The 16285-nt window shown below is 41.6% G+C and overlaps 1 protein-coding gene and 1 long non-coding RNA gene across 4 annotated transcripts; both read left to right on the top strand.

Annotated features, from left to right (window-relative positions):
* Positions 1 to 151: 151 nt before the first annotated feature.
* On the top strand, positions 152 to 4697 carry TOB1 (transducer of ERBB2, 1). 2 transcript variants are annotated; one of them, XM_026090501.1, is made up of 2 exons: positions 152 to 334; positions 2766 to 4697. In XM_026090501.1, exon 2 carries the CDS (start codon positions 2903 to 2905, stop codon positions 3881 to 3883), a length of 981 nt encoding a protein of 326 aa, XP_025946286.1. In that variant the 5' UTR covers positions 152 to 334; positions 2766 to 2902; the 3' UTR covers positions 3884 to 4697. The 2 variants fall into 2 exon arrangements, with proteins under 2 accessions (XP_025946286.1, XP_025946287.1); XM_026090502.1 differs by lacking the exon at positions 152 to 334 and adding an exon at positions 1201 to 1696.
* Positions 4698 to 6388: 1691 nt separating this feature from the next.
* Positions 6389 to 8992, top strand: LOC112977789. Of its 2 annotated transcripts, none has more exons than XR_003257639.1 (3): positions 6389 to 6498; positions 6590 to 6658; positions 8173 to 8992. It is a non-coding gene; the product is annotated as an uncharacterized LOC112977789 (long non-coding RNA). The 2 variants fall into 2 exon arrangements; XR_003257638.1 differs by having other exon boundaries at positions 6590 to 7818.
* Positions 8993 to 16285: the final 7293 nt, after the last annotated feature.

Below are 16285 nucleotides of genomic sequence, written 5' to 3'. Positions count from 1 at the left end.
CGGGGGGGCGGGGAAAGAGAGGCCATATATAGGGGCGCGTCGGGCGGCTGAGCAGTAGCAGAAGGAGCTGAGCTGCGGCGGCCGAGTGCGCCCGTCGTGGGGGTGTGAGCAGCGCAGCCCTCCCCCCCCTTCCCTCCCCCCCTTTTTTTTTCTAACCCYCCCCYTCCCYYTTTTTTTTTTTTTCTTTTGGTCTTCTTTCCTTTCCCCTCCCATCCTCGCCGAGGGAGCCGGCTTTCGGAGATGGGGGTCGGGTGCTGAGCCGCCCTCCCCCACCCCGAGCACTCACACCCCCGCCGGGACTGTTTGCACTACCCCCCMCACACACCCACCCCGGGTGAGTACCGCTCGCTGAGGGCGGGGGGGCGGCCCGGGGAGCCTCGAGGGGAGCCCTGGGCTGCGGGCAGCCGCCGCTGAGGCGGCCCCGGCGCTGAGGCGAGGGCCGAGGCGGCTCCGCTGTGAGGCGGAGTGGGGGAAGGGCCGAGGTGCCGTGAGGGGCGCAGCGCTGCGGGGCGCCGCCGGCGCGGGAAGGAGGGCGCCGGGGGGCAGCCGGAGCCCCTCGCAGAAGCGGCCGAGGGGAGGGCACGGCCCCGGGCGCCGGGCGGCGAGAGGCTCCCTCCCAAGGCGGTCCCTGGACGCGCTCGGGCTGGGAGGAGTGAGCGTTGCCGGCTGACTAATAGCTGCTGCTCGCGCTGGGCCTCCTCGGGCAGCGCTGGCAGCCGCCCTCAGGACCCTGCCTCGGCGGGGGGAGGCGGAGGGCTGTCGCTGAGCCCAGGCCTGTGCGGTGCGGAGAGGGGCCTCGCTAGCCCGTCTTCCAGCCGTCCCCCTTCTTCGTTTTCTTTCTTACGGCCTCAGAAAACGCTCCTCTTCCTCCTCCTCCTCCTGTTACTGGAGCTCCCAGGGCTGTGAGCAGAAATCTAATGAGACCCAACTGCCTGGTTATGTAACTCCCCACACGCTGCTTGCGGCTCCTGCTTGTAGCCCCCACTGCCATCGCTTTGCTCTCGGAGTCACTCGTGTGCTTGGGTCCCTTAAAAATATTGTCCTCATCAATTAAAAAAAAAAAGTTTGAAATGATCAAGCTGGTTTGTTTAATCGGCTGCTTGTACTGTGAATCAGTTTGGCGGCTTAGAAAAATTTTTACCGCCTGCCCAGTGCCTTGAAAGGATCGTTTCTTTCCTAAAGGACATGGAGGAGGGGAAACAAAACAGATGGATTAATAAATCATTTTTTAAATGTCCCGTTTAACCATCCAATCAGCTTTTCTGTATTGAATGTGTCCCTTTTGTAAATATCTTCTGTTTGCCCTTGATCTTTTCCTCATCCCCACCCAGTGCTGATCCAGCAAACGTTTAAAGGTCGCCTTATCATACAAGCTTTCGAACTATTCCCATACCATGTTGGGGGGAACACAAGTGGCTTGGAAATAGGGTTTCAGACTTTAAAAGGAGATTATGTGGAGCAAGAAAAAACAGCAACATTGTATTCACATTTTTATGGGATTTTGATATTGACTTTGATTTCTCTAATCTTCAGTGACAGATCTACTAAATTTTGTACCTACTGATGCAGTGCAGAAAAGTGCACCATTAACTGAAATTCTTGCTGGGTGTTTAACTTGAGCCAAAAATATTTATATTTTTTTGACTAGAACTTCTTGTACAGTGCTGTCTTCTGTGGACAAGTACCTTATGCTAAGGTATTGCAGGATTTTCATTAGCAGTGCCTGTTCTAATACTTGATTCTAGTCCTTTCTCTAACTTTAGGTAGCTAATTTCTCTTTTGTCCTTTGTGAAGGAGTGACAACCATATTTTATATTAAATATAAAATGGAGTCATGGAGAGGGAGAAGAGCAATTGCTTTGACTGAGGCTATCAAAAGCCCTGCTGGCTCTAGTAACTTTCAGAAATCCTGACTGTAGATAATGTAAAATATGCATTTATATGCRTATGTGTATAAAATATGCATATATTACATTTGATATATGTATAAAAATTGTAGAAAGGGGAAAATTGTGAATTAATTTCTTATAATCATTTAACAGTTATTGCCACCTCTATCACAGAAAATACATCTGTATTTCATATGCGCTGATTGTTTTATCATTTTATTAATTCCAAGGAAAGGAARAATTCTTGTATAGGTACAGCGGACATTTTCTCTTCAGTTAGTATAATTTCAGCAGCGCACAGTTGATGCGGATGCTTGGCTTGAACTTAAAATAAATGTAGTGCAATTTGAATTATTTGTGTGAAATCCTCTGAAGCAACTGTTAATATTTTTGTAATTCTGTAACTCAAAATGCAGCCAATATGTTTGCAAACTTTAAAATGATAAATGACCCTTAGACTAAGACCTTTCATGCTAAACTAATAGCCTGGTGCTAAATTTTGCAGCTGAGTACTATAAATCATCCAAAATAAGGGTTGGTAATTGAACCCTTGACAGGCCTGGCAGTTCTGTGATATCTTAGAAATTATACTTGCTGCTTTGTGAATAACTGAACTGCAAGCTCATACGATTTTGAAATACCCCGTGCTGTATATATAAACAAATGCCTAATGCATCTTCTGCAGTATTGTTTGTAAGTCATACTGAATGTGGTTGACATACCTTTCACRGGCATGAACAAAAGCAGTTTGATGCAATTGTTTTCATTTAAAAAGTAACCTATTTTATGTAGAAAGTGAAGCTAAAAGAATAGGCCTTGGATCTTAATCTTACACTTTCCTTATTTGGATGTGTTTGCTTTTGTTTTTTCTTAAAGGAACAAGAGCACTCAAGGTGAAGGATAATAATCAACTAGAATCAGCACTTTGAATGAAATTTTGTTTCCCTGTGGCATCTTGAACACTTTCTTCTTCGGGTTTTGAAACAGACTTATAACTTTGTGGCATAGCAGCTATGCAGCTTGAAATCCAAGTAGCACTCAATTTTATTATTTCATATTTGTACAATAAGCTTCCCAGACGACGTGTCAACATTTTTGGTGAAGAGCTTGAAAGACTTCTTAAGAAGAAGTATGAAGGGCACTGGTATCCAGAAAAGCCATACAAAGGATCAGGGTTTAGATGTATACATATAGGGGAGAAAGTGGACCCAGTCATAGAACAAGCATCCAAAGAGAGTGGTTTGGACATTGATGATGTTCGTGGCAACTTGCCTCAGGATCTTAGTGTTTGGATTGACCCATTTGAGGTTTCATACCAAATCGGTGAAAAGGGACCAGTGAAAGTGCTTTATGTGGATGATAATGAAAATGGATGTGAGTTGGATAAGGAAATCAAGAACAGCTTTAACCCAGAGGCCCAGGTGTTCATGCCAATTAGTGACCCAGCATCTTCAGTGTCTAGTTCTCCTTCTCCTCCCTTTGGTCACTCTGCTGCTGTGAGCCCAACTTTCATGCCCCGCTCCACTCAGCCTTTAACCTTCACCACTGCCACATTTGCTGCCACCAAGTTTGGCTCGACCAAAATGAAGAATAGCGGCCGTAGCAACAAGGTCGCCCGCACTTCTCCCACCAACCTTGGCTTGAATGTCAATGACCTGTTGAAGCAGAAAGCCCTTTCCTCCTCCATGCACTCTCTCTACGGGCTTGGCCTAGGCAGTCAGCAGCAGCAGCAGCAACAACAGCAGAAGACTTCTGCCCTTTCTCCTAATGCAAAGGAGTTCATTTTCCCCAACATGCAGGGTCAAGGTAGTACCAGTAGCATATTTCCTGGTGACAGCCCCCTTAACCTCAGTCCTCTCCAGTACAGTAATGCCTTTGATATGTTTGCAGCCTATGGAGGTCTAAATGAGAAGTCTTTTGTGGATGGCTTGAATTTTAGTTTAAACAACATGCAGTATTCTAACCAGCAATTCCAGCCAGTTATGGCTAACTAAAAATAAAACGAAGTGAAATACAAGTAAATACTATTGTACAAGTTTAAATGCACGTACCCAAGGGTGTATCTTTTTTTCCACCTCTTGAGATTTTTTTTTAAAGCTTGTAGTAAGAATACATTCAAGCTTGGTTAGATAAATACAACATGCATCATTTTTTTCATTTGCCAACCAAGCACAAAATTATTTTATACTGACTGTACATTACAAAAATATACTCTCAAAATATGGCCTCTTACAGTATTTAAGATATAGCAAGGACATGGCTGATTTTTTTCGTATATATATATAAACACATATGTATATATATTTAAAAAATTGGCACTAATAAGTGGGTTTATTGGTCTTTTTCTAATTGTATAATTTAATTTAGTACAAAGTTTGTAAAATATCAGAGTATATATATTGTTTCTACAACATGGTATTGCATTTATATCTTTTTACTACAGTGATCTGTGACAGCTGCAGCAGCTTCATGTTGTATTTTTTTTACTGAAATTGTAAGATATCCATCTTAAAGACATCAATTCTAAAAAAAATAAAAAATTGTGTACAGAATATTCCTTAGTGGTGGAATTAAAATGTACGAAATATTTGCTTTTTTCAAAAGAAACACAAATTGTATTTTCTGTTAAAGGTTTAAAGATTTTTGCTATATATTATGGAAGAAAATGTAATCGTAAATATTAATTTTGTACCTACATTGTGCAATACTTGAAAAAAGGTATAAAAGTATTTTGAGTCAGTGTCTTACATGTTAAGAGGGACTGAAATAGTTTATATTAAGTTTGTATTAAAATTCTTTAAAATTAAATGACTGTGTGGTCTTTGTTTTTACTGTTGTGCTGAAGGTCAGAGTGCTGCATTTATTGTGTTGTCAATGCTAATGATGCAAAAAAGTCTGACTCAGTGCATCACAAAGGCGTGATGGAAAGGGTTGCTGTGTTGATGCACCACAATAATGGGTTGCTTTACCTAAAATAGTTCTGACAAAGCACATAGTTTGATTAACTGTTTGGCTACAATTATTTGAGCAAACTTTCACTTGTTTTCCATAACTGCAGCTCATTGAAGTCAGAATATGATTGATTATTTTTCCCTTSAGAATTAAGATTACAAGCTATTTAAATGTTGAATTATTGTGTGATATGACATATCTAGAAGGTACTCAGGTGATTCAATGAAATTCACTTTCTGTATAATCAAAGTGGATTTGAACTATTATCTCGAGAGGTCCTAGACCAACGTGTCAGCATTTTGTTTCTGTATTAGGGATTAATAGCTCAAACTAGACTGAATAAAACTGCTGATGTACAGTTTGCTGAACTGATTGTAACCTTTCATTTTATATGCCTTATTTAAAAAAAAAAAAATTAATGCAACTGCAATGTGACAATCTAGGGCTTTATTTTAGTGGATTCTACCAATGTTAACTTAYTAGATTTTTCAAAATACGCATGTGTGTGAGTGGAGGGAGAAAGAATTTGGAGGCTGACAAAACAACTGAGCTTTTCTAGGGCAATTTTGAAGTTGTATCCCTTACTCTTTTGGGCCCTTTTGACAAATAGTATTCGTTGCTAATGGCCATTGTCAAGAGGAAGAGAAAGTATGATTTCTTTAATCTTTAAATCTTAACAAATAGCAGTTTATTTGTCATCGTAGTTCCAGTTGTACAGAGAGAAAATATATGCTGAGTGCATAGTCCATTGCTTCATCATAATGGATTCTAAGCTAAAAAAGGAGTACAGGTTTAAATTTATCTGAATTCTGGCACTGGCTTTAGTTACTGAAAGTCAGTTGTAGCCTACTTGATAGACTTGGTTTTACAAAAGGCATAAATCACACCCCCATACAGACCCAGTTTGGTATGAGTAGAATAACAGAGTTTTGCTGAAAATAGCCAGGTGCTGTAAGTAAAGAACGAGGCTGTTTGTCAACACTGTGCTAAAATCTTTGCTATGCTTTGGACAGAATGAGCCTATGAAGCGGTATTGGACTATCAAATGGACTGGGTGGAGATCTGAGGCTGATGATGCTATCAATTTCTAATGCCATGACAACCAATTCAAAAACAATAATGGCGAGGGTGCTGTTTTTAGGCATTCATCTGTCTGCCTTTAACTGGCTTATTTTTACTGAGTTTACCATCTGGTTTATCTTTCTGCTGATGGCACAGCAGTGGACAGAACCATACTTTAAAGCCTCTAATTCAGTGTCTTATTTTAAGTGGATGATTTTGCTTTAAAAGGAATAGGCCACTGAAAGGTGTTTAAAATAAACTGAAGAAAAAATTTGGATCAATTTACTGAAAAATATAGAATGTTAGATCTATGTATTATTGCTATTTGTATTCCTAGACTTTAAGGCTTCTTAAAATTTTAGTATTTACAATGTAGTAATAATATCTAAATTGCCTAGAAGGTTAAGAACCTTTGATAGTGGAAATTATTGTGTGTTCTGTAATATTTTTGTTCCTGTGATTTAAACTGAGATCGTTTGTCTTAAAGGTCATCCAGCTTACCCTCTTCCCTTTTTGGATTCATTCACTTTCACAATAGTCAGTTCTACTTATGAAAGATGGTGACTTCCAGGAAAGAAGAATCTCTGGAAACAAGGTTGTTTTTTGTGGCTGTCTTTATGCAGCTGGATCTTGTGGATAATAAGCAAGTTTTTGTCCTTCTACTGATTCTTATGGATTTTTTGTAGGTTGTTGATGGCACTTTCCAAGGAGACAATCTGGAGAGAGAGCTTTCAGTATTCTTGAGGAATGCAAATGTGAGGATTTTTAATGTTTTTTCTTGCTACTTATAGAAATTAAAGATTTTTGTAGGTTTTATGTTCAATTTATTTCATCTATTTATTTGACCTTTTACTAAAGTTTAGCGTTGAATTCGTTACATCAGACATTTACATTGCAGCATTCTGTTCTAAATGTGTGCCAAGTAAATCTCCTGTTTAATTTGCATGCACCCAATATTCTGCTCTTGCAGCCGTGCTCTCAGGTAAGTGAGTTTGCTTTGAGAGAATTGACCTAATGCGTGTGAAGGGGAAAGAGGAAGCATTTGCCCAGTTATGCAAGTCCTTTATTTTTCTCTTACGAACATGCAATTTAATTCCTTAAAATTGCTGGTGTAAGTTAAACCTCTGAAGATATCTTTAATTTACAAGTGAAAAAATGGGTAAAACTGTAAGTATGCTTTCTCCTCAGTGCTCCCTAGTGTATCCTGTCTCTTCATTCAAAGTCCCCACCCAAACATAAGTTAAAAAATTATTTTTTCTTAAAATAATCTGAAGTACCAACAGATTAGTGCTGTGCTTAACTTTGGATCCATAACCAGGTCCAGACCTTGAACACAGTTATGTTAGTAATTGCCATTGATAAACTGGTGGTAGTGTCTGAGGCCCAAGGATGTACTGTAGCGTACCTATCTCATCCAATAATTCTTGCTTAAACCCGTGTCTTACATAGATATTTTAAAAGATATAAAGCCATATTGTCAAGGTACTTATTTTTATAAAATGTCAAAATTGTTATTTATTATTTTGTTTTCACTATATGTTTAGTTTATCAAAAAGTATCCTTCTACACTGACGATTGAACAAAAGCATAAAACCTAAGTTTACAAGATTTGGAGTTTGACAAAAATAAACCATGCCTGATACCCTAGCAAGGCAATGAAGGTTGTACTAATTTGCTTTAAATGTAAGGCTTTTAAATGATCATGCTATGTTAAAATTAGGTTAGTGTTCAAGTACTGGTTTAGAAATTGATGAGAGATGGCAACACTCATCTGTAAGGTAGACTCARTTCAGCCCAAATTGATGACATTCGAAAATTGTAATTTGAAGCCTGTGGAGATGAGTTCAGAGGCGTCTTGGCATCACAGGGCAGAGAAGATTCCATAGTTACGGTCCATGCTGCGTTTGTTTTGTGGGTAAGTAACAGTCCTTACTCCTGATCAGAAGTCTAGTATTGATTGCCAAAATTAAATTGATCTTATTATTTTTGCAAAGGAGAGGTAGCTCATGGATAGAGTTTGTAAATACTTCGAAAGGTCTTCATTACTGCATCATCGTGTTCCCAAAGATCTGTGCTGTGGATGTGAATCCAGAGGGCACAGGTTGGCCTGGCATTGGATTCTCAGCTAGTGTAAGCTTTTGTAGTTCTTAGCTATCATAATTTATACAGATTGAGAACTGGGCTCAAGACGCAGAAGGATCCATCCCTTTTTTTCAACATGCAAAATTAGAAAGCTGTTATACATTGCTTGTATTATCTCTTGCTACAGACAACCATGGCAGGTGATTCCCCAGCTATAGCACAGCCACATGCCCAGCTGTCCGGTACGCTGTGCTCCCACTTGACTGAAAAGTACAGAAGCCTGTTACTAGCGAACAATCCAGCTGCATTTCTGAAATATCAAGTAACCAAACAACTAGTTGTTGAATCAGCTCTTTGAACCAGCATGGGATCAAACCACAGGTCATTTACTGAGCTGACACCCTGGACTGTTCTGTTAACGTTTCAGTAATAAATACCTCAGAGTTTGTATTTGTAGTTTTGGAGCACATGAAGCAAACCGACGGTTCAGCGCTCCTTTTTTATGTCATCAGCAAATTGATTTAAATTGCGTGTACACAGTTGGCTGCGTTCCTCTCATGAGCTGCATAAAAAGTTTGCTAAGTTGAAGTGCCAGAGCTGTAAAGTCCTGCTGAAGCGATTGTTTCCAGAAATCAGTAGGGGGAATGATTAAACTGTTACTGTGGCAGTGTGTGTGACTTTTGTCCTCTTGGCTTTATTTTAGTGAATGGAGTAAGGGATTTTGCCTTGCAGAAGGGAAAAACATTAAGACTTGGGAACATAAACCACATTCCCTTTGGCACTATGAGTTCTTTACCTCACAGACAAAATATGATCAGTGTGCAGAACGAATAGCAGGTGTAAAATATTTTTAGAAAAACCTTGGCATACAGTGCAGATATCCCTCAATCCCCATCCTTTTTTCCTGTGGTCTTTTGTTTGTTAAAAAACAATCTGTAATATTGATGACTGCAGTTTTGATGGAACTTGCTATAGTTTTCATTTGATAATTTAACACTTCAGAGGCCTGAAATTAGAGATCCCTGCCCTCCTCTGAGAGCTGGAGGTGGAACGCCATTATATTTAAACAGTCTGTCAGCTACATGCCCTCATGGAGCTAGTTTATCTGCATTCTCTCTACCCTCTAGCTTAAAGATTACCCATTGCATAAAATAAAAGAGAGTTCTGAGAAAATAGTGCCTTAATTATTGTTTAGTGTCCCTGTGAATTTCTTTGGGAAGCTTATATTAACAGGCCTGGCAAATCCAATTAAAAACAAACCCAGAAACCCACCTCTTTTCCCTGGGAGAGTATATTAATTCCCTGCTACACCCCACAACCCCCTTCCTTTGTCTTTTCTGCCTTTCCCACAGCATCCGCAGAAGGATGTGYGTGTGTGTTGCTCCCTTTTTTCACTGCCTCTCTCGCTAGTTACTCTGCTGCACCAGTTTTTCACGCTGTTTTTCTTTTCAGCCAGATTCCACTTCTCTAATCTCATCTGTTCAACTGCTCTTTTATATTCAATGCCAGGAACTGCTGTGTGGTGGGCAACCTCAGCACAAGGGCACACCTCTAGCCCACTGAAAGTTACCCTGTTGCTCCACTCCTTTTAGGCTTAGACTTGACTTTCATCTCTAAAGCCCCCCCAGAATAGGCCTTGCTGCCCCTATATACCACTAATGGAGGAAGCATGAACTTAGTTCAAGTTTGTTCAAGCTTGGATGGTGGAAGACATGGTGTTAAGAACTACTGAATGTTCAGAATACATCTAAGGATTATACTGGATGCACACAGTCTTATAAAACTGAGTGAGTTTGCTGCTTGGGCAGCCTCATTGAGTAATGCAAAAGCCTGGGAGATTTTGGTCATGTTGATGGAAATCAGAGGTGGCAGCTTGGTAATGAACATTGTATAGCAGATGACAATTCAGGCATCCCAGGTTCCAATTCTGACTCTGGGCAAATCACTGCCCTTTTCTGTGTTGGTTTCCTCCTCTGTCTGTGTTGAAATTCAGTGTTAACAGGTGTTAGACAGTAGCTGGCTGTTGCTCTCTTTCAGCTGTTGATAAGGAACTTTATCCAAATTCTGTATACCCCAGGAACATCATTTGGGGCTGACCTTCAATTCCCTCCTTTTACTGCCTTACATCTCTCTGGCCTCTAAGGGTATCTTTCACTGTACAGTTCAGCTAAGATGTATTAGATGACCTTTACATTTTGAAATAAGCCATGCATAAAAAAGTAAAGCACTTGATTTTCATTGTCCATGGTACATAGAGTCTGATTCATCCACCATTGGAGCAGAAAGCTTCCAAAGCAGTAAAATCTCACATACTGACTATTGTGATTCTGTGAAAGAATTTCTGTGGGTGTTTCTATAGATATATAAGTATATATTCCTCCAGTACAAATCATGTGAAAATTTTACACCAGCCTACTCACTGAAGTTGCTACTGGTCAAAATTAGACTTGCATACAGATTTTACAAAATAAAACAAATTTCCCTTTGAGTTTCAGTGTACCATAAGGTTAAGCATCCCATGTGCAAGCAGACAGGCTACTGAGTTCTCCACCAGCTGTGCTATGAACTCTCAGTGCAGTCTTAAACAGAGTGCTTCAGCCTCATCAAAAATTGTCTCTATGTTTCCGAGCCCCTACTAACTCCTTGTTGAGTCTCAGATGTCATAGGTACCTGCAACTTATTTTTGAAGTCAACAGGTTCTCAGCTTGTCTCTCTCTCTCTCTCAAAATTAGTCAGGTATATATAGCACCTCACTGTTTGGAAACCCAATAGGAAGAGTGCAAAATTCCTAACTACAGTTGAAAATGTTAACACCTGGAGCAGTTACTTACTTTGCAGATAATTGTGAATCTCGTATTATATCTATAAACTGCTTCAAGCCAAAGCTGGTAATTTACTTAAAAACAGTTGATATTTCATTTTTAAGTAATGCATAATGATCTCCATTTATGTCTTCTGGACTGTTACAGTGCGGTTCTTAAAGACTCGTGTCATTACTGTCAAACAAAAACACTTCAGAAATTGTAATTCAGATCTCCAAGACTATTTTAGAAATTATGAGATGATCGTAAGTAATAATCAACATTACATCATATTAATTTATCTTCTGGGCACAGACTTAAACAGATTTAAGAATTACCTAGCTTTTCTCTGCAAATCCACTAAGAGTTTAATTTTTTATGTGAAAGCTTAGATCCTTATGAAATCACAGGTTCCCTGGGACTGGTATTTCACAGAAAACATAAAATATCTAAAGGACAATGATGAATGCGTGAGTATTAGCAATAATTACAGCTGCCCAATGGAATCAGATTTCTAACAGATATAGAATGGTTGTGAGATCTACCAACCGCACTTCTGTCTCCTGTCTCTTTAATGATGATGTGCAGTTTACATCACACACTTAACAGTCCGTGGTGGCAAGAACCAATGGCAACCAACCCAAATTAACTCATATAGACAAATTGACAAAGGACAGAAACACTCTGTAAGAGAGCATTTCTCACAAAACGACCATTGCATCTCTGACCTCTCAGCCCTGACCTTCAAGGAAGGTCTGCAAAACTGCTACAAAAGACAATCCAAAGTACTGAAAGTTATGACTCTAGGACATAAAAATCACACGGATGTTGACTGCATATTACATTACAATTTTTGCTACCACCAGCCATTCCTAGGCAATAATTATTCCTGTCTCTCTCTTGCCCTCTCTTTGTGCCATAAATGACATTATCAGCTGTCCTCTGGCTAGTATCCTCCCTTTGATCAAGAGGAACCAATCATCCTTTCTCTCAAATTGCCTAATTCATTAATATAATGAAGTCTAACTCAGAACAATTATTCTCAACCTGTATTTAGCTCTAAGGTTATTGCTTCTATTTCAGACCTAAGAAAGCCTTATGTGCCTGCAAGCATGTCTAGTTTTTCCAAGTACAACAGCTGACCTAATAATGGTGTCCCCTCTCCCTGCCCTTGCTTCACTTGGATCCTTCGACTGTCATCGCTGCTTTACAGTTACTGCACCCACTGTGCTTATTCCTGCTCAGCTGAGTCTACAAATGATGGTACAGCCTTGATGAGCTGTGGGAAGTACTGTATTAGCCCAATTAATAGGAGGGAAGTGTAGGTACCACGTGGTAGAGCTGCCCTGGCTTATAAGCTGTCCATCCCACCTTGTCTGAGACTGCACTGTTGTTCCCTGAGCATGCTGCGTGGTAGCAGCTGGTGGGAGGTAAGCAAGGCTGCTGGTGAAACTGGAGACTTGTGAACAGGGCCATCGATGGTCATCTCACTAAATTGCATGCATTTGAGGGTGATGAGCTTTCAAAGGTCAACAAGGCTGTTTTTCATTTGTCTTGACGTGCCTGTGGATATAAGCATTTGGTATTTGGACCAGCTCACCTGTCCAAAGTCAGATGCTGGTAGTTCAGTGGAATTTTGGGTCTGGATCTCATCATCATGTTTCAGTCCCGTTTCTAATGTTTTGCAGTATAAACTCTCTTATCCACTGTTTGAAGTCCCTAAGTTTTTCCCTCCTTTTTTTTTTTTTTTTCCTTCAAAGTCTTCCTTACAGCTTGCTTTCCTTATTTGCCTTCCCAAACCCAGCTGTTCTCCCCATTCTGCTCGCATGAGGTCTGTGTCTCACCATGTATAATTTGCAATGCATTTATCTGACTGAGASTATAATCCGTTCAGGGCAGGGTTGTGTTGTGCTCTCTCTACTCACGGCTGCCTCTGCTATTCTATGAGGCTGAATAAGAAGGGCAGAAATAGAAGAGAGTATAGATACTCCTAAGTAAACTGTGGTTTTTGTTAACTGTGTTCAAGAAACAAATATAACTGCTATCAATAATAAGGTTTACATTGTATTGCAGGAGGCTTGAGAAGAACTAGATGCTTCAATCAAAGAAGCATCTTTTACAAAACCTTTGTGGAACATATTTATCAAAAATACACCGACTTATGGTATAGAACACTGTTCCTTTGCTGATTTAAAGTTAACTGTCAATGGTAATACTGTACACTTAAATCATATGAATAATCATGCTGTACTAATATCAWACTTTTTCCTTCTCTGCAGTGTTCCAAAGCACTTAACACACTGATTAACGTGGCCTGTGTCTCCTGCCATTGAAATGCAGTCTTGCTCCTGCCCTCCTCTGTGCCTACGAGGCTCAGAAAAGCCAAGAAAAGAAATGAGGATGACTCTATCCACTGAACAACAAAGGTAACTTCCAGGAGGGAAACTTTTACTATGCAAGATAGATTCCTGGCTTTAACAGTCACTAAAACTTTTCCTCTCTATATATGTGTTGTGGATAATGTGCTATGTATATGTAAAATATGTTTTGGTCTGAGATCTCCAATGAGCTGGGTATTTTGATGACTGCACAAATGGATTCCACGTACTTAAATGTCTGACTGACTAAATTAGAAAATGAACGATACGTAAGTGGAGATGGGGATCATCTATCAAATTGACTTTGCTATGGCTGTTCCCAAAAGTCAAAGTGTTTAGAGCAAGTATTTTGATTTGGCCTGTTTTCCAGAGAGATCTGAGGCCTAGCCTTTTAATCCAGCTCCTACCACTGTGGGCATTGCTCCGGGCTCCCAGCCTGGCCCGTTCCCTGTCCTGACATTTGCACTTGCTTAAACAAAAGGTTCGTTCTCGCTGAGAGTGCTGTGGTGGGGCTCGCTCTCCGTCCGATTCCCAGTTGCCTTTTTGGAAACAACTAGTGCTTGCGTGCCTGGCTTTGAGTCACTTTGGCGAGTGTGTTTCTGTGGGGCATTGTCGTGTTGGATATTTTGGTCTTTTGTCATATGTAACAAGATATCTGTTTTATTTGTGAGCAGCGAGTCATCTGCTAGCCAGAATGGGGTTGTTTTTCACAAGGAAGGTTAGGATCACGTAACTCTGTCCRTAGATGTTGGCTTTAGTCATATAACTGCTGCAGTTACCATCTTCATCCAAAGCTATTTCTTTCACTCCTTGCTAGAGCTCCTGAACTTGAATGTTGTATCAGATTCTCCAGCTTTCCTGTAACGACATTTATCTGGGCAGGCTGACAGACAGAGGAGAGCCAAGGCTGTATAACCTTTAGCCAGTTATTTCTTTCTTTACTTGTTTTTTTCTTAACCACTTGATAAATCATGCTGTGGAGAGCTGTGAATGAAAGGATATGACCTGCTAATCATGCTTGCCTGCTTCTGGCTTTGAGCAGCTGTTCTGACTTCTCTGGGCCTCCATTCCCCCATCAGCACGAGCTATAACTATATTCCCATGCCTTACAGAGGTGCTGTGAGATTTGCTTCTTGTTTGAGAGCTCTGGCAGACCTCTGTGTACAACATTTCTGCAAAGCTTGCCGTCGTAAAGCGCCATCCAGGCATTAGCAGATTTTATTCTCAGAAAACCACTGTGCAGCACATACATATATCCCTAGCCTGGAGGTGGGGGGCTGAGGTAGAGGAGAGATTAAAGAGCAACCAACAGCCCCCCGAGGAGTCAGAGATGGAGGCGAGCTATGAACTTTGGCACCACGAAGGCCAGCCTTACTCTCCTGTGAAATGCACTATCCTTCCCGCAGCAGGGGAGAAGAGAAAGTAGTGTTTACTGTTTGCTTTCATCTGTACAATATCCTCCACTTGATCAGGATGTGCTTAAATTGGGGACAGCTGCTTTACGGGGATATTTTCAAGGGAGCTGAGTTAGAGTGTAACTAAACAGCCGTGACTGTTGCTTAACTCAGACAGTGGCACAGGAGATGCACTTGGCTGCATGGTGCCCCAAACCATGGTGTTAATTGGTGTGCAATACTGAACGGYGCCTTAGCAATACGGGGACAAGCAAGTCGAGACAAAAAAGAAGAAAAATGTTAATCTGGTCAATATTATTTGTAACTCTCTGAAGTTCTCTTAGAAGCAGGCCCCAAAAGACCATCAAAGCCCCCCAAAACCCAACCGATCTATCCGAAGGTCCCCATACTGGTGCAGTCAGCCCAGGTTAAAGGGTCTGTGCCAGGCACTTTGCTGTTTGTTTTTACATAGATCAGATATGAGGGAGACCAGTTACAGAGCAAATGTCTCCACTGCTCGTGTTTTCCTTGTGAGCTAGAATAACCTGAAGGACCGGTGAAATGGGGACCCCACCACCAGCTCTTGACAGGATTCACCTGGGATTTTTCTTTTCTCAGTCCTTCTGAAAATGAAGTAACATTTGTTCGGAGGAGTCTTTCAACATGGCAATTGGCCCATGAGGCTGGGTTGAGGCATGGCTGAGTATGGGATGCACTAAAAATATGTGCGACAAATGTAAACATTGACTTTTGCCGGGGTGGTAGTCTGTCTGCTGAGAAGCAACTGTTCTGCTCGTGCTGCTGTCAGCTGCACTAGGATTAAAGGCTGCTCTGGGATGGCAGAACAACAGGGAGGGACACTTTCATCTCTCTTCCTTTGTGTTTTTTAAGCAATTACTAAAATTGTAACAGCTTCAGCCAATAAAACTGTGGCTTTTCAGTAGTCGCACTGTGGTAGCCACATGTCAATAGGTAGGGGAAGAAAATGTAGAAGAAAGCAAACGAAAGAGRGAAATAAATGAAGAAAGGGGAAGGAAATAGAGGAGGGTCAGCTTCCTCCCCTTCTGGTTTGTTTTCTTTTTCTTTTAATTTAAAAAAATAAAAATGAACATAAAGCTTAGGAAGGATGCTGGACGGGCCCCCTGACTGTGGTGCAGGGCAAGACTGGAAGGCACCCGGGGTCCAGCCTCCCGGAGGGACAAGGAAAGGTGGCGGCAGCAGCTCTCCCGTGCGCCTGTGCTGCGTGCCAGCGCCACGTAAGCAGCCGGCGTGCTCCTGCCCTGCGACTGCCGACAAAGGTGTCCTTTGAGGGGACTTTGCGGGTGCGCTGCGAGCAATTGTGCCACAGGAACGGGGCTGAAACCACCAGCTTATTTTGCGCAGGCAGCTGATGAACCACATGATTGTACTGTGATCTTCCCTTCTCTCCAGCTTCCCACCAGAAGGTCTCCAGGGTGTTTTGTGAGCACTAATGGGTTGCACGCTGTATCGCTGTGAGAGCCGGCTGTGTCAGGCAGGTGGTGGCAGAGGGCAGAGGACTGCGTTAGGTGGAAATTGGATCCGCCGGCTGAATGAGAAATAGGCGCTTCTTCTGGGGTGCTGTGTCTTACGTGGGGGAGGAGGCGTCCGGCTCTGCGTGTTCATCCCGCTGCTGCCGTCTTCACCCTGAGCTGCTGCTGCTGCTGCTGCGTCTCTCTATAGCTGCCAGAGAGGACACATGGGGCTGC

The sequence above is a fragment of the Apteryx rowi genome, unplaced genomic scaffold, assembly GCF_003343035.1.
Source record: "Apteryx rowi isolate R43461 unplaced genomic scaffold, aptRow1 scaffold_86, whole genome shotgun sequence".
Classification (NCBI taxonomy): domain Eukaryota; kingdom Metazoa; phylum Chordata; class Aves; order Apterygiformes; family Apterygidae; genus Apteryx; species Apteryx rowi.
Note: the sequence above shows the minus strand (reverse complement) of the source record. Positions and strands in the feature narration are given on the sequence as shown.